The following is an 18,339-nucleotide window of genomic DNA, read 5'->3' as shown; positions in this document are numbered from 1 at the left end:
TTTCTTGTCTGAGACTTTTTCTTTCTTTGTTGAGGCTTTCAATTTTTTTTTCATCTGTTTCAAAGATCTTCACAATTGATCAGTGAAGCATTTTTATTAATGGGCATTTAAAAATCTTTGTCAGATAATTTTATCTTCTGTTGTCTTGGTGTTGGCTTCTATTAATTGGCTCCTTATTATTGCTTGATGAGGATGGGAATTCTGTATCCTAGTGGTCTCCTCTGATGTGGGGCTTGTGACAACACTGATGGTGATGAGAATACTGAGTCTCCACAAGGCCTCCTCTGATACCCAGCAAGGAAGGGGAGGGGCACCTAGTTATTTCTGGGTTGGGGTGTACTGTGGTTTAAATGTGTACTCCAATGTCTGTGTATTGGAAACTTGATTCCCCAATGCAGCAATGTTGGGAGATAGGGCTTAATAAGAGGTGATTAGGTTGTGAGGACTCCGCCCTCATGAATGGATGGTTGTTACTGCATGAATGGGTTAGTACCTGAGTGAGTGGACTTGCTATAAGAGCAAGTTTAGTCTGCCCCTTGCTCTCACTCTCACCCTCTCTTGCCCTTTTGGCTTCTGCCATGGGATGAAAACAGCAAAAAGTCCCTCACCAGATGCTGGCACCTTGATATTGCTCTTTTTAGCATCAAGAACTGTGAGACAACTAAATTTATTCATTATAAATTAGATGATCTGTGGTATTCTGTTATAGGTACACAAAATGGACAAAGACAGGATGGGGGTCTGAGCTTTCCATCTGGTCTCCATTGGTACTACCAGCAAGGGTGGCTCATTAACAACTGTCGTGGATGAAAGGCTCATCTCCCAACTTGGTCTTCTCTGACATCAATATGGCAGAGATGTGGGGGATTCTTTTTATATAGTTTCTTAAGGGTAGAAGTCTAGACTCCTCACTCAGACTTTGCTGGTGTGGGTGTTGTCACAGTTTTTTTTCCTGTGGTGTTTGGCTAGAGCAAAGTAGTTGTCTAAAAGCTTCCTGTCATGTTAGACTGCTCCTTTCCTGGTCTTTTGGCTAAAGAGAGCAGGTATTTGTTGGGTATCTTTTGGCTTATCTGTAACTGTTGGGTTTACTTTCTGGGTTGCTAGCTTCTTTAGTTACTCTATACCCTTGGTTTTTGGTGCTCATTATTCTTTACCTGGACTAGTTAACCTCTCTATGGAGTCTTTATGGATTTTTCCCATTGCTACTCATTATTGTATTTCATTACTCTTTCCAAACCTTCCCTATATAAGTTAACTTACATTGCTTTTATGTTTTATTTTGTTTCCATTGTATGTAGCTAGATTGCAAATCTCTATTGCTGGTCACATTTATTCTCTTCTAGATTCATTCAAAGGATATTCTAAATCTGTTGGTAGCATCTAAACAAATGTGTTTTTTCTTTCTTTTTTTTTTTTTTTGAACTCTCAGATGTTCTAGCATAGCTTTTTTTTTTTTTGTGTGTGTGTGTGTGTTCATACATGTTATTAGGGTGATGATGTCTAATTCATTCCACCATCTTTCCTACCCCCATGTCTCCTCCCTTCCTCTCCCTCCCCTTTGCCCTATCTAAAGTTCCTCTATTCCTCCCATGCTCCCCTGAATCCCCATTATGAATCAGCATCCTTATACCAGCATCTTCATATCAGAGATAAATAAACGGTTTTCAGTAGGGCTTAGTAAATATTTATTTACAAGCAGTGTTGGCCTTGGATATGATGGTATCTATCTGCAGGATAAAAGGCATGATAGGGTAGGCGAGCCATTCCTAACATTGGGTGACTTATTCCTAATACTGACCTCTGCCCAATCCTTTGTGAAGTTTCCAGGCATTGGGACTCCCATGGTCTGTGATCTTCATGTGTGTTTTGTCTGGGCCAAAGTAGGTCCAAACCCTGGTTCTGTAATTCAGCTGTTAGGCTCAAATCAAGACAGAGGTCTTGTTGGTGTCTTATAAAAATGCCACTGATGGTTCAGAAACTGTTGGTTCTGTTTTAAAGCCTGTTTCTGGCAGTATAAACCCCACATATTTTGACTCCCATCATGTGACACAATTTCTTTCAAAGCAGTTATGTGCCAGGTACTGTGCTAGCCACCATGAATGGGGAAGGATGAGACACAAGATCCCACACAGCAGGAGGTCACGGTCTCCATCCTGGAGCAATCGTTAGAGGTATAGCCTTGATTCCTTTACTACGGCCACTTTATCAATGATACTTTGGTAGATAGGCTGGTTATGAAGCCAACTTTTGCAGGCCGAGAACTGAATGATAGAAGCAATGAAATGAAGAAGTGTGAGTTTCTACATGTTTGGCTTTTCTAGATGTTTGGCTTTGAAGGGAAGGAGAGTGGGTGACAAGGAACTATAGGGGAGGTGAGCAAAGGGAAGATCATGTAAGGGTGGAGGCAATTAAATGAGTTTATAGTAGATAATGTCAGATTGAAAGATTGAGAGAGTGACTGGGAAAGAACAAGAAAGTATTTGAGAGTGAAAAATATACATACACCCATACAAATACACATACACATGTATACATGCGTGTACTCACATATGTACATATGTTGTATATATGCTTGGAAGACAGAGAGAGGGGAGGATGGAGAAATGAGTTTGCAAAAAGAGGAGGCATTTGGTCCTTTTTCTCTGGGGAATGGGAACACTGAGAGTGAGATTCAGGAATACATGTAGACTCTCTTAGCAACATCAAGGCCTTTGAATGGTGGATTTCATAATCTCAACCTTTGCTGTGATACAAGGACAAATGATTTTTTTTCAGAAGCACCTAGGTGGTGGGCAGGAGAGCAGGCAGGTGAGGACTGGAGTGGTTTGCGAATTAGACCTTGTAGGTAGGGAGGGCAGCAGAAGGGTCCTGGCGAGTACAGAGCATAGTACAGTTGAGTAGCCAGGCTGTGTGGACGACAGGTGAGCCCAAGATGAGGATGATAAACTGGATGAGCATAAAGAAACTTCGGAGAAGTTGCAGAGCACTGACCTTGATTCAGCGCATGGAGAAGAAGGATAAAGGTGCTGATTGAAAAGTGGGATTTCTGAGTGTGAGTCATTCATCCAGCCTTCACTGAGCATTAGCTCAGCACAGTTACTGTGGGAGGCTCTGGGAGCAGAGAGAAATTAAGACATGGTCCCTGCCCTTAAAGGGTTCCCAGCTCCAGCCTCAGAGCTAAAAACCTTTCTAGGTGATGTCAGGGTCCAGAATATGTCCCTGGAATTGATGTGCTGTGGTGCGTCGAAGGACAAATTGTGGGAACAAAGGAAGCCCCAGTGACTGGCAGGCTACCATGGTGGATATATCATCTGCAGGTGCTTATCAGTACTAGAGAGAAAATTGGAGTTTCTTTCTGCTCAGCCATTTCTCTGGGGTCATGTGTATCCCCTCCCCAGCCTGTATGTGGGAGCTGTTTTTCCTTTGGAGTCTTTGCCCTCAGACTCTCAGTGACTGCCCTTGATGGTTTTCATCAGTGAAGAATCACATGTCAAGGCCCTCAGAGCCTGCTTCTGCACTTAGGTGCATGAGTTGTAAAGAACTACCAATCTTCTGCCTCCAGTTTCCTTTTCTTGCTTGCTTTTAATTTCTTGTCTTAGGAGGGCACGACAAATTCTCGGTGGAGCCCAAGCAGCTGAGATTAGTATCTGAAGAGACATAAACAGGCAGGAGTCAGATGCTGCCAGAGCTGGTAGAATGTGGTGGTGATGAATATGTTGTGTAAGTGGAGCAGGGAGTGTTCATGCTCCTGAGCTCTGTGACTGATTCATTCCCCCTACACACTCCTAAATGAAGCTGGTGACAGAAAGAAGCTTCCCCAGCTGGACTGAATGGAGGCCTTCAGGATCGAAGCAACGGGCTGTGGGAATACACACATCAGCATTTATAGGTTTCCAGTACTCACAGAGCTGCAGGGGTCTGCATTTCATGGTTCACCTGGGCATGCTGTTTGGGAACCAAATTCCCTCCCTTCCTGTTCCAGAGAGATCAACCTCCAAATTTTGCTGATGAAGGGCCAGAAGCATTCTTCTTTAGCTGTTGAATGGCTTTTGGCTGATGAGAGGGAAGAGGAAGCACATGTCTTTGATCTTCTACCTCTTGTTTCCTTTCTGCAGTGACCTTGGGAGGTTGGCTTCCCTGGGCGTCTAATCCACATTCCAGATTAAACTTTGGCAATGGCCTTTCTCCTTTGAGGAAATGCTGCCCATCTCTCCAGGGATTAAGACACACACCACCAAAACTTCTCTCTTGGGTTCATGTCAACAGCTGGTTTACAGTATGATGTGATCTTCTAGATATGTGATGGCTTTGTGTCACCTCTTTTTTCTTACAGAGTCTGAGAAGTCAACTGGTACCATCCACATTTAGATCCTTTACTGGCTGAAACTAACATCAACAGGGATGATCTGCTCCTACCAGGTACTTCTTTGTTCCTGACAGCACACCATTCCCCTGGTAGTTAAAGCAATAATGAGATTACTACCCCCTGAGTGCTATGTAGTGAGATAGTCACCTGCATGGGGCTCACACATCAGGGGATGCTCACTGCTGCTACTGAAACATAAGATGAAATATACTCTCTCCAGGTACGTTTCATTTTATACTTTGCCATTTAGACATTACATTCAGTATAGACGGGTGGACTCAAGGCTTCAGAGAATATAAATCTGCAGCAATGGGAATGAGGTTACCTTTGAAACGAAAGCCAGTAAGAACAACACACCATGCATCCAATTAGCCATTCAATCTAAGGGGAAGTGTTTACAAGACAAAGTTTATTGTATCTTCATCAAGAGAGCAGCATGTGGTCAGGAAGACAAGATTCTTGGATGTAAGTGATAGAAAGAAGCTGTTTCTTTCAATTGTGCTGCAGTTCATCAGTAAGGAGGTGAAGAAACTTTGGGCCATGGGTGAAGGAAACCTGTTGTAGAATAAGGTAAGTCTTGGTTGCTGCTGTCTAGAGAGTGCACTGTGATGCTGGTTCCTAGAGTGTTCATTAGAAATGTTTTTTTCTTAGAATGGTGTGGGAATAATACAATGGGTTATTACTGGGAGAAAGCCTTCGCTTTGAAAATATATGGCTTAGTTATAATTCTACTCCTGCCAACATAGTCCCCAGCATTGACATGTCCTGAGGAGGACCTAATCAGATCTTGTGCCAGGTGGCCTTCCAGTTTAATTAATGAGCCAGTGTTGGGCTGGGGCTGTAGCTCAGTGGTAGAGCGCTTACCTAGCATGCGTGAGGCACTGGTTCGATCCTCAGCACCACACAAAAATAAACAAATAAAATGAGCCAGTGTTGGTTGATGATGCATTCTTTGGAGGACTTTGCTATTGTGACCCAGAGCCTGCTCACTTTTGGTCACTGGGAACATTGCTGATCCAGAGTTTGGAGCTGTACTGCTCTGGTCAAGGCAGTAGGAGTTGCTAAGCAGCCCCTGTTGGCCACCCTTTTCACTGTGTTGGTGATGCACATAAGAAACATAAGCCCTGAGAATTACTTAGGCTGGTCAATAAAGTAGGGATATTTCTTCTAGAGCAGGTTTCTCATCATTGGTGCTATGAACGCTTTGGATCAGGGGCCTGTTCTGTGTATTGTGGGATATTTAGTAGCATCCCTAACTCCTATTCTGTGGATCAATCTCCCACTCAGACACACAGTAGCTGTGACAACCTAAAAGATCTCCAGGTACTGTCAAATGTCCTCTGGGAGGCAAAACAGCCCCAGGGTTGAGAACTACTGTTCTAGAGCCAACCAGTGACCAGAAGCTTCCTGGAGGAACTGAGGATAATGTTGGACTTGGCAGTATGTGTGTGCTTCGCGCTCCTTACCTTTATGTTGGTAAGAGATGCAGAGATGTTTTAATTACGGGGTAAATTGCCAACGGGAAGTGTCTAGAGCTACCTGGAGCAGGTCCCTCTCTATTGAGGGAGGGCTCAGAGAGAAGGATTTGGGAGTAGAATTTGGCTCTAGGGTTCATCACTTCTGTAACACCACAAACCTGTCTCATGCGCAGCTGCCCTTAAAACTCCCCTCTGCTGCGTGTCCTTTCCTCTGGCCCCTGCTCTCACTAGGGTACTCTGTAAATGCTGAGAGCTGAGCTATATGCCAGGTTAGTAAGGACAAGCCCTCCCATCTCTGATGAGAATGATAAAGAAGGCACTAAGTGAAACTCACTGGGATTTCTGCTACTGTGTGGCATCATAGTGCTCAGGCTGAAGGGGTCACAAAGGTCCTGTAGAGCAGTACTTCCCAAACTCTCCTGGGCCTCTTAGGAGATTTTTGATCCAGTGAGTCTGGGATGCTGCCCAGGATTATGCAGATTGAACAAATGACCAAGTAACATGGATACTGCTGATCCTTGGATCATATTTTGAGCAGTAAGAATCCAGGCCAGGCATCTGCAAATTATGCTGTGGGCCAAAATGAGACCACTGTCTATTTTGTAAATAAGGTTTTATTGCATAGTCACACTCATTCATTGACATCATTGCTTCTCTACTGCTTGGCAAAATTGAGTAATTGTGACAGAGACTTCAAGGACCTTCAAAGCCTAACTAGTTGCCCTCAGCCCTTTATGGAAAAGAGGTGCTGACTTCTGCTTTCGGCTGTCTTGAACCATGTGGACCATGGTGGCTCTTCCAAGGAGGCTGCCCTTTAGGATGGGTCATCCTGAAGTGGTCTTTCCTTAGCCTTGATCTGCCTTTGTGGCCCCTCTTCCTCTTGCCCCTGGTTCCTGCAACTCTCTACATTGGTATCTGAGGCTTGGAGACTTGGGGGGAAACTCTGCACCACAGTGAGGGTCTAGCTTACATGTGGTCCTCTCATAGTCCTGAGGGAGTGCTGCTTGGTGGCCCAAACAGAATCAGACCTGTCAGACCTGCCCTCAAAGATTTAGGCATACAGACCTCGTGCCTAACTGCTCTTTTTATTCATCTGTCCTTTCGTCCTGCCAGCCAGCATTTCTTGAGACCCTCTTTTCATCAGGCATCATATTAGGTACTTGGTATGTGTCACCTCTTCAGCTTAGGTGACAAACATGTCAATTGGCAGTTCCAATTGTACTATTATAGATACGATAGGAGAAGAATATTTGGATACTTGATAGCCAAAGAGAGGCATTTAGGGAGCTCAGAGAGAGCTTCATTGTGGTAGACCTTTTTTGGATCATGAATTTGTAGTACATTTTACACAAATACGTTTTTCCACCTATTAATATGATGGTTTTTTTTTTCGGCTAATCTATAAAAGTGATGGGTTACTCCTACTTACTACCCAATTTCTTAATGTAAGATTTTTACTTAGAATGAAACCATATTCATAATGTGATGTGAGTTAGAATTTTATGTACTTCAACTTTAATACCACTAAAAAATAATTCTGCTGTCATTCCTATTAACTGGAAACCAAAACTTGACTGTAGGATTCACTACAAGAAGTAATCTTCAAAATTCACTGTCATACCTAACACCTTATTATAGTAATTATTAATAATTATTAAGTTAAAATTATTAATTATTAATAATTACTAATTTTAAATTGTGAGAGGATTTATATAAAATTTGCCATCTTACCTTGCTTTTATGTGTATAGTTCAGTGAATTAAGTTTATTCAGATTATTTTACAACCATCACCACCATTCCAACTCTTTTTTTTTTTTTTCCCCCATTCTTCTTCTTCTTGGTATTGGGATTGAACCCAGGGGTGCTTTACTTAAAATAAAAAATATTTTTTTTTTTATTTTGAGAGAGGATCTTGCTAAGTTGCTTAGGGCTTTATTAAATTGTTGAGGCTGGTCTTGAACTTATGATCCTCCTGCCTCAGCCTTTGGAGTTGCTGGGATTACAGGTATGCACCACCATTCCTGGCTCTAGAACTTTTTTCACTTTGTACCCTGTACCCCCATAATAATAACTCTTTTTGCCCACTTCCCCTGCTCCCTGACAACCACTATTTCACTTTCTATCCTTATGAATTTGGCTACTGCAGATTACTCATATGTGTGGAATCATGAAGTACTTTTCTTTTTGTGACTGGCTTATTTCACTCAGCATAATGTTTTCAAAGTTCATCTCTGATGTAGCATGACTTTCTTTCCCACTTAAGGCTGTGAATACTGCATTATATGTATGCCCCACATTTGGTTTATCTATTCCTCTGTAAATGGACACTTGAATGCTTCCATCTTTGGGCTATTGTGAGTAATACGACTCTGGACATTGTTTACAAAGTCTATTCACATCTCTGTTTTCATTTCTTTTGGGTATATACACAGAAATGGAATTACTGAGTCATATGATAATTCTATTTTAAACTTTTTGAAGAATCACCACTTTATTTTCCATAATAGCTACCCAGTTTTACTCCCCTCCCCTCCCAGCAAAAGTATACAAGAGTTTCCATTTCTCTATACCTACCATTTCTCTACATGGTTAGTAATGTTGAACATCTTTTCATGTGCTTATTGACTATTTATATATTTATGCAAAATTTTCTGTTCAAGTCCTTTGCCAATTATTTAATAGAGTTTTTTTTTGGTTGTAAAGTTATAGGAGTTTTTAAAAATATATAATGGGTATATATTATATTATATATTATATATAATATAATATATAGCATGGGTTGCCTTTCATGCTATTTTGTCATTTGATGCACAGAATTTTTTTTTTAATTTTATTTTTTTGTCCTGGGATTGAATCCAGGGAAACTTTGCCACTGAGTTACACCCCCAGCCCTTTTTAATTTTTTTTATTTTGAGACAAGATCTTGCTAAGTTGCTTAGGTTCTCACTAAATTACTGAGGTTGGCCTCAAACTTGCAATTCTCTTATCTCAGCCTCCCAAGTCTCTGAGATTACAGGCATGTGCCACTGTGCCCAGCTTGCTGCACAGAAGTTTTTAATTTTAATGGAGTACAATTTACCTATGTTTACTTTTGTTGCCTGTGTTTGGGTGTCATATCCAAGAAATCATTTTGAAATTCACTTCCTGCTCAATCTCACACCTACTCTTACCATGAGCGTCATCTTTCCACAGTACAAATATGATCATATCATTCCATGGCTTCCTCCCTATTTTCTTCAAAGAGTTTTATGAAAGTTTTAGCTGCTACATTAAGCTCTTTGATCCATTTTTAGTTCATTTTTTTTTTATTGTGGTGTGAGGTTAAGAGTTCAAGTTCATTCTTTTGCATATGGCTATCCAGTTTTCCTAACACTGCTGAAAACCTGGTCTTTCCCCATTGAATGGTCTTGGTACTCTTGTTGAAAATCATTTGAACATACATGTATAGGTTTATTTGTGCAATTCTGTTCCATTGGTCTCCATGTCTGTTTTGTACCAACCCCACACTGTTTTGATTACTGTAAAATTTTGAAATCAGGAAGAGTGAGACTTTCAACTTTGTTCTTTTGTTTTATTAAGAAGATTTTTCAAGATTGTTTTGGCTCTTTGGGGTTCCTTGAGATTTAGATGAATTTTAATGTGAAGTTTTCTGTTTCTGCCAAAAAATCAGTGGGATTTTGAGGTTTCCATAGAATGTTTGAATTCTCTCTTGAAGGAAACATTTGCTAGACAGATGAGGGGAAGAGGGGCATTTTAGGCAAAAGGAAGAGTATGATTGAACACATGAGCGATTAAAAAAAAAAGCTTGGTGCAGATGGGAAATTGAAAATCATCTGGAATTTTCTGAGCTTTAAGCAAGCTAGTTTCTCTGTGTCTACATGTGTCTGAGTTGGGTAGGAGATAAATTAGGAGCTAAGGCGGGTGTCAGATATTATGGAAGTGGATATTATGTTAAGAAGCTTAGTGGAGATGAGTTGAAAGGTTGTGCTCTGGAATGATGTGATCATATTTGTACTGTGGAAAGATGACACTCATGGTGAGAGTGGGTGTGAGATTGAGCAGGAAGAAGACATCAGCAAAACAAAGACAAGGTAGGAGACTGCTGAACACTTCCAGGCATGAAGAGGTGAGATCTGCACTATGTACCATTGGGGGCGGGGGGTGGGGGGACAGGCAGGAGGGACTGGATCTGAAACAGCCTTGTCTCACTGCACCTGGAGACAGAGTGTAGTCACTTCATTCTCTTCCTGGATCCTGGGGTCCTCACACCTGCTGAACTCAGGCTGGTATTTCTAACCCTCCACCTGTACCATCCGATTACCACCTCTTAGGAATTCAGAAGGCTGTTGAAGGAGACCCTACGCTGCCCCCCGGGCTCAGGAGGTCTCTCAACAGTAGCCAGACCCTTCTCAGAGTCCTTGAAGCTCCCATTCTTCATCCTGCCACTCAGGGGCTCCCAGATTTTTGTGGTTGTTTCTGTTGATCTGAGTTTTGTTTTATTTTTCCCTGAAGCCTGCTGGCACTTACCAGAGTGACAGTTGTCTTTTCTGTTGTAACCTACTCCCATCCATCTGTGGAATTTCAGCTCTCCAGGCCATTTCAGTGTGGCCCAAGTTACTGACCCCTGTGATCCACTGAGAGCCCAAGTTTCTTCCCTGGCCTCTCTGTTCCTCTGCTCACCCTGTAACTCAGTTCCCTGGCCTCAGCTCACAGCAGCCTTAAATGCAAGTACCAGGGTCCTTACCATTTCTCTCCCTCCATCTTTAGGGGCTTTTCTGGACGTGTTTGCCTAGTGAACTAGGTAATGACTATGCTGGGTCTGAGGACCATGATGGGGAAGGGATGTGCTCCTGCAGCCAGAGGCAGCATCACTGGACCCTGAGATCTCTGTCCTGGTTCTGACTCCTAGAGGGATAGTTCTGTCAGTGGATGGTCTGTGCATGTCTGTGGATGGCCCAACACAGGCACAGGCGGAATCATGGAGTTGGGGTCAGGGAGCAGGCTGAGCTCTTAAATTCTCAGGAATATTTTAGAACTCAAATGACTTTTGCAGCTCTGGGATAGCCAGCTCTGGCCCACTGCCAAGGGTACACAGTTTTTGACCTGAGGGATAAGGCAAACTGATCAAGGTACACAAGTGTCAGTGCAGGCTCCAGCAGGGGAAGAAGAGGAGTAGAGCAAACTGTGGCTTGGGGTTACAGTGCAGGGATTAAGGTGATGGAGATTTGAACCCAATGGACAGTTCCTCAAAGGTGAACCAGGGAGAATACAATAAAGAGTACTCGGACAGGGAAGAGAGATGTGCTAAAGTGGGAAGTAATGAGATGGGGAAGAGAGAGGAGAAAGGCTGGGGAAAACAGATATAAAGAATTACTGCATCCTTGAAAACCAAGAAGCTCGCTTGAACAAAGAGGACAAAACCCTGGGTCATTGTGGCTCCCTGGCTGGGAAAGTTGGCTGCATTGAGGAGATGGCTCTTTGTTCTTGAGCCTAAGCTACTTGGAACACAGTCCCTAGAAAGCCGAATGTACCTCATCCCTCACTTTATGTTTCTAAACAGAAGAGAAGAGAAAGAGTGTGGCCCCGTTGATTCAGCTGCAGCATCTCCGGGAAGTCTCTGCTGGATGCAGCATGAAGCTCCCCTTCAGCCACAGCACCGAGCCCGTGATCGCGGAGCACATGGAGATGGCTCTGCTCAGCAACATCCTGGCAGCCTATTCCTTTGTCTCAGGTGGGTGCCTGTTCTCTACGGGGTCAGGGCTGAGGCCTAGGTACTGGTCCAGGGCTATTTCCTGGGTGACCATCTCTGATCTTATACTAGGAGAAAAATGCGATGGAACTGTATGTAGCAAAGGCTCTGCCTCTGCTGAGTTTTGAAATGAAAGGTCTTCCTGTTAGAAGTGAAGATTGGCATTTTCTAATTTGGTGGATGAAGGGTTGGTTCTAGGAGCTTTATTTTGCTGGAAATATTTAATTTCCTTTCAGCAGAAGCGAGTGAAGTAGCCTGGGGCCTATTGTTGACTCCTGTCATTGTGCATCAACTCTGATGAGGAAAGAGGCTTTGAGTAACTTAGCCTGGTGATTTCTATGCAGTTCTCAGCCATACAGAGGTGTGTGTGTGTGTGTGTGTGTGTGTGTGTGTGTTTCATATTTGGGGGCTGCCTGAGGTGTTTGGGAGAGAGGGAGACAGAAGGTAAGTCCAGAAGCATCCAATATTTCCTCTTTCTTGGTGCAAAATTCACTCCTTAGGAAGATGGCCATCTCCTCCAGATCATTTCTGGACACCTGATACTGTTCATATACAAGGAATGAGTTTCTAATTTTTTTACGAGTCTGCCTTTGTTTTGTTTTTCCTGACATTTCTGGATGTTGTATGAAAAGGAAGGGACTGGGGTACTGATAAAATTTCCTTTGGGAAATTTCCTTTGGGTTTTACTTTCTGATTCTCTAGCCAGAGTTTACACATGGTGACCTGAGTTAAAGTGTAAGACCTGACATTTCTATTTACAGTGGCAAATCTGAACCAAAGGAAATTTGGTAAAGGAAGTCCATGGCTTCTCTTTGTGAGAGGATTGTGGATGACGTGGAACCTGACTACAGAAAGGGGGACTTCTCAGAGTTTACCTAGCTGGCTCCTTTGTGTTTGGCAAGATGAAATATGGAGTTTGCATGTGACTCACATCCAGGGTTTTGTGTTCTTGGCTCAGTGAAGCCCAGGCCATTGGTCACCTCCTAACCCTACTTACAGAAGACTGCTGTCTCCTTCCCTGGTCACCCACACATAAGAGGAATTTCACTTTTTCTCTTTCTTCAAGGATTTATTGGGGAGAGAGGACACTGGAGATAGAATAGAGATGTTTAAAATTCTGACATCATGTTTTCATAAGCAATTGGAAGGTAATCTCCTGACTCTACAGTGAAGATGTCCTCTAAATGAAGTAGCGGTGTGTTAGAAAGAGGGCCTGGATTTTCTAAGGTCCCAAGTTAGCTGTTGCAAAAAAAAAAAATTGTCTCTGGTGAGAGCAAACAGACTACTGGACTTTGGAGTTCAGTTCAGCACAGGAGGTACTTGGCACTTTTCCATTTTGGTCAGCATGACCCTGAGTTGTGACCATTGAATGTGGTAACTCATTGAATGGTCTGGTGTTTACTGTGTATCTTGTGATTTTTGTCAAGGATGAAAGGGTACATGGTACTGTTTTTCTATTCCCTCTAACTTTCTGTCTTTACATCCCATCTTCTGGAATGAAATGCTGTTTGTGATGCAAGAAGACAGTGCTGCTTTTAAGTGTAGGTTAAGATTAAATAAAGAGAATGCAGGGAGGCCTGGGGATATAGCTCAGGGACAGAGCCCTTGCCTAGCATATACAAAGTCCTGGGTTCAATTCCCAGCGACACAAAGAGAAAAAAGAAAAAAATAGTCTGAAACTTTAGAATATGCAACAACAAACCCCTCTATTACATATAATTTTAGTATACTAATATTTTTTAAAAAAATAAAGAGAATGCAAGAAAATGGAAAGTAGAATGTCTAAAATGAAATTTGTTAGATCCAGTAAATATACTTGACTGTCAACTTGACTGGATTGAGAGATGCCTAGAAAATGAGTAAAGCACAGTTCTAGATGTGTCTGTGGAGGGTTCTTCCAGAGAGGGTTGGCATGTGGGTTAGAGAAGTGAGTGGGGAGACCAGCCCTGAATATGAACAGCACCATCCAATAGGATGGGGGCCTGGAAGGAACAAAAGAGTTGCATAAAGGGAAGCTCTCAGACAGGCACGCTCCACTCTTCTTGAGCAGGTACATTTCTTAATGTTGCCATTGGTTGTGGACATCAGACTCCAGATTCACCAGCCTTTGAATGCAGACTTTCACCAGCCACTCCCCAGGGGGCTTCCAGGACTTTAGCCTCAGAATGGGGACACATGATTGGCATCTCTTTTTCTGAAGCTTCTAGCTTCTTGGATTGAGAAAGAGCTGCTTTCCCTGATTCTCTTGCCTGCAGACAGCCACTGGGGAACTATTCAGCTCTGACAGTGTAAGCCAATCTAATAAATTCCCTCTTATAATTACACACACACACACACACACACATGCATTTTCTGCTGGTTTTGTTCCTCTGGAGAATCCTACTGCAAGTTGCTTCTTGTCCTATTCATGTGGTCTGTTACTTTAACAAAACACTAGCTAATACACATGACTACCTCATTCCTTTGTCCAGCTTCTAATTAAACCAGTAGATGAAACCCTGAGTGAATCCTGATCACTTTCTCTCTCTACGTGTGTGTGTGTGTGTTCATTCTGTGTTTGGGGCCACTGTCTGAGGGGTCGGTAGTCTTCTGGGAGACAGGAACACTGAAGGTATGTGAGTCTGGAAGGGTCTGATGTTTGTCCCTTCTAAAGTTGACTGTTTAGGAAGATGGCTGACTTTCTCCTCAAGACCATTTCTGGAGATTGATACTCTTTATATTAAAGGAGACATCTAAAAATACATGGAAATGCTGCATGATTTGCAAGAGCAAACTACTCCTGTGCTACTTGAGTGAGTTTCAAATTTTTGATGGATGGCTCTTGTTTTGTTTTTCCTGATGTTTCTGAATGTTGTTTGGAAAGGAAGGGACTAGGTTCTGATTAGATTTCCTTTGGGGAAGGGCTAGTTTTACTTTCTAAATCTCTATGCAGGGTTGATATGTGGATACCCATTCTCCCTCTGCAACCAAGTTACCAAGCACTGCTGCTGTTTGTAGGTGAAAGCCAGTAGAAATGCATGTTCTCCCATCTCAGCAGAGCCTTTCACATAGTGCTTTAGTTTTTCCATTGATTCTGGATACCTCTTACCCTTGTCCCTTGAAACAGTCATTTCAAATCATGGCTATTCCAATAATTAAACTTTTCTGCTTACCAAAATGCTCACTTAAGATAAATGACAAGTGACAAACTTATTTTTTACGCTTAAGAAAAAAATGTAGCATTAATGATTAAAGGTTAAAGTCCATAACATATAAGGAGCTCTTACAAATTGGTAACAGTGTTACTAAAGAAAAGGTGGCGAAGGACAACAATTAGCAGTTTGCAAAAGGAAAACTGGAAAAAGACAAATTGCGAATAAAATGTAAACAGTTTAAATTCTAGCAAATAAATGGAAAATGTTAAAAAATGCAATTTACATTTTTATTTATACAATTCTTAAAGATCTGCATGGTTAAGTATATAACAGTTTGGAGAAAGTGTGGGAAAATGAGTACTTGAATATAGTGCTTATGGAATTGTAAATTGCTATAATCTCTTTAGAGTTTTTAGAGAAAGGTTTTCTCTAAAATCTTTCTCTTTTCTAGAGAAATATTTGGCAAAATCTTTCTCTTTTCTAGAGAAAGATTTGGCAATATCTATCAAAAGCCCTAAATATGCAAATGTACATTTACATATATATGACATATATTTTTTATACACACCTATATATATATATATAATATTACATTTTAGTCAGCAGTCCCACTATTAGGAATTTTTTCTTCCAAGGAAATAATCAGGCAGAAATATTACCATGAGGACAAACCACTGAGCCACATCCTCATCCCTTTTTATTTTTTATTTTGAGACAGGGTCTCAAAGTTGCTAGCTGCTTAGGGCCTCTGTAAGTTGCTGAATCTGGTCTTGAACTCGTGATCTTCCTGCCTCAGCCTCCTGAATCACTGGGATTACAGATGTGCCTTACTGAGTCTGGCTGAACTAGAAAGATGTCTTATGATGTGCTGTTGAATGGATAAAACCTGTTACCACAGAGCATATGCTCTATATAAATATCCCATTTAAATAATCCCATTATTTGTGTATATCCTTATATAAATGTAACCACATTTTATTATAATTTATATCTGGGTGCTAGATATAAGATTGTATGGTTATGTCTCTGTATATTTTTAAATTTCCTTGGCTTAGCTGTATTTTTAAAGTAGTCTATAACTCATTGATATTACTTTACAATAAGTAATGTATTTTATTAGGATATTTTTACTTATATTACACCTACATTAAACAACTAACATTCACTTTTATTTTCTGATGTCTTGAGCTCAATTTTAAATGTCTCAAAAATTACCACTTGGATATACTGTAAGCATTTCAAATTCAACCTGGCCTAGAATGGAATATTTTCCTTCTCTTTAAATATGCTTTTCTTTTTGTGTACTCTTATGGTTTGGATGTGAGGTGTTTCCCCAAAACTCATGTGTGAGATAATACAAGAAGGTTTCCAGGGAAAGTGATTGGGTTATAGCCTTAACCTAATCAGTGAATTAATACCCATGATAGGGATTGACTGAGTGATAACTGAAGTGGTAGGGTGTGGCTAGAGGAGGTGGGACTTGGTATTTGGCTTTAGGGTATATGTTTGTGTCTGGCAAGTGGAGTCTCTTTCTCTGCTTCTTGGTCAACACATGAGCTGCTTCCCTCCGCCACATTCTTTCTCTATGATGTCCTGCCTCACCTTGAACCCAGAGGAATGGAACCTGCTGTCCCTGGACTAAGACCTCTGACACTGTGAGCCCTCAAATAAACTTTTCCTCCTCTGCAGTTGTTCTGATCGGGTCCTTTGGTCATAGCAAAATAGCTGACTAAAACATGTACCTATCGAGGACATCACCTAATCCAGAAATATGATTTTTAACTTTTAATGTGTCTTATTCACTGTCCATATCAATTCATCAAGGGTCATTTCATTCACCCCTCACGGTCCCACATCTCCTCCTTTATTCCCATCATCACTGATTTGGTTCAAGCCCCATCCTTCTTTTGCCTGCATTGCCATAATGGCACCCATGGCCCTCCTGACTCCTATCCTGCTTCTTAGTCCATATTTTCTAACAAAACAATCTTTCTAAACTGCAGATGTGATGATGCAGTGCTTTTCACTTTTTGAATTCCTTGGTGGATCTTCATTACCTCTGGAACAAAATCCAAACACATTTGTGGGGTTTAACTGATAGGATTATTTTTTTAAGCTACAAACAGTAGAAAAACCTCAATTTGTTGGCCTAAGCACATAGGAGGTATCTTACCCACTCATGCTCTCCCCACATGTATTTTGTTTCCTTCCCTCTCAACACTTGGATTAGAGGAGTTCACATTTCCTAACTATTTGCAAAGAAACCCACTGGAGCCAGAATATAATACCTTATAATGAGGATAATAATCTTATTAGCAATAATAACCTCATCAATAACTTCAAGTATAGTTATTAGAAAGAATAAATGGAATAATTATTCATTTTAATTTAATTATATTTGATACTACATTTGCCTGGCTCAATCTTCCATTTTTTAGGTTTTTCCTTAAAAGTCACCTTGTAATGAGTTTGGCCTTTGTTACTCTACTTCCCTCCCTCTGCCAGCACACATCCAACACTTCATGTTTACCTTTCTACTTTTTCTGTTTTCACCTTATTATCATTTAATATACTACATATTTTATTTATTATTAATCTTCCCTACTAAAATATAAAATCCTATGATAAGAGAGATTTTCTTTTTCTTTTTCTTTTTTTGTTTGTTTGTTTGTTACCTGTTCTATAGCCTCAGAATGTAAAATAGTTCCTGTAAGCCATCAGATGCTCAATAAATCAGTGAGCAAACATGTATCAACAACCACAATAGAAAAAGACATCTCAGAGTGGCCCCCTCCATCCAATTTCTAATCTTGAGTTCTTCCTTGGCTTCTATGTATCCTTCTAGAGCTCTTCCCCCCCCCCCCCATTCTTTCTTTTCTTTTCTTTTTTCTTTTTGGTACCAGGGATTGAACTCAGGGGTGCTTAACCACTGACCCACATCCCCAGCCCTTTTTAAAAATATTTCATATAGAGACAGGGTCTTGCTGTGTTGCTTAGGGCCTTGCTAAGTTGCTGAGGCTGGCTTTGAACTCACCATCTTCCTGCCACAGCCTCCCGAGCTGCTGGGATTAAAGGCATGTGCCACTGCATTCAGATCCTTTCAGTTATTTATGCAGATCTAGGAAAATATAAGCACACAGTGACCTCCTTCCCTAACTTGTGCACAGGTAACATATCAAACACACTGGAGCTATTTCAGAGAGGGGCCTTCCTCATTCTTTTGGCCAGCTACATACTATTCCAATGTATAGATGGACCATCCATCCTTTATCCAGGCCTTTTTACCATGGCTAGGAGCAAGTGGTTCAAATCTGTACAACAAACAAAGATGTAATAAATACCATGACTTGTATGTTCAAGTGGATCTGCAGAATAAGTTTCCAAAAATACAATTGCTGGATTAAAATATGTGTAAATTGTTAACAAAAATATCACCAAATTTGGAGAAGTTTCCTCCTTTTATATTTCAAGGGATAATTTGTTGAGGATTGGTATTAGTTTTTCATTAAAGATCTGGTAGAATTCTGAGAATCCATCTGGTCCTGGGCTTTTCTTTTTTGGTAAGCTTTTGATGGCTGCTTTAGTTTCCTTACTTGAAATTATCCTCCTGG

The 18,339-nt window shown here is 41.2% G+C and overlaps 1 protein-coding gene across 3 annotated transcripts in view; it reads left to right on the top strand.

The window, feature by feature from the left end:
- Positions 1-18,339, top strand: part of Eva1a (eva-1 homolog A, regulator of programmed cell death) — a 60,958-nt gene that overhangs the window by 20,736 nt on the left and 21,883 nt on the right. For 2 of the 3 annotated variants that reach the window (XM_027943831.3, XM_071601246.1), the window contains exons 2-3: positions 4,334-4,419; positions 11,406-11,576. In XM_027943831.3, coding sequence (XP_027799632.1) covers positions 11,477-11,576 — 100 coding nt within the window. In that variant the 5' untranslated portion in view covers positions 4,334-4,419; positions 11,406-11,476. Of the gene's footprint in view, positions 1-4,333; positions 4,420-4,873; positions 4,937-11,405; positions 11,577-18,339 lie in introns of all 3 variants that reach the window. The other variant, XM_027943832.3, reaches the window with a different exon arrangement.

Source organism: Marmota flaviventris, chromosome 14, assembly GCF_047511675.1.
Source record: "Marmota flaviventris isolate mMarFla1 chromosome 14, mMarFla1.hap1, whole genome shotgun sequence".
NCBI lineage: Eukaryota > Metazoa > Chordata > Mammalia > Rodentia > Sciuridae > Marmota > Marmota flaviventris.
This window is presented reverse-complemented; position numbering and strand designations above follow the sequence as displayed.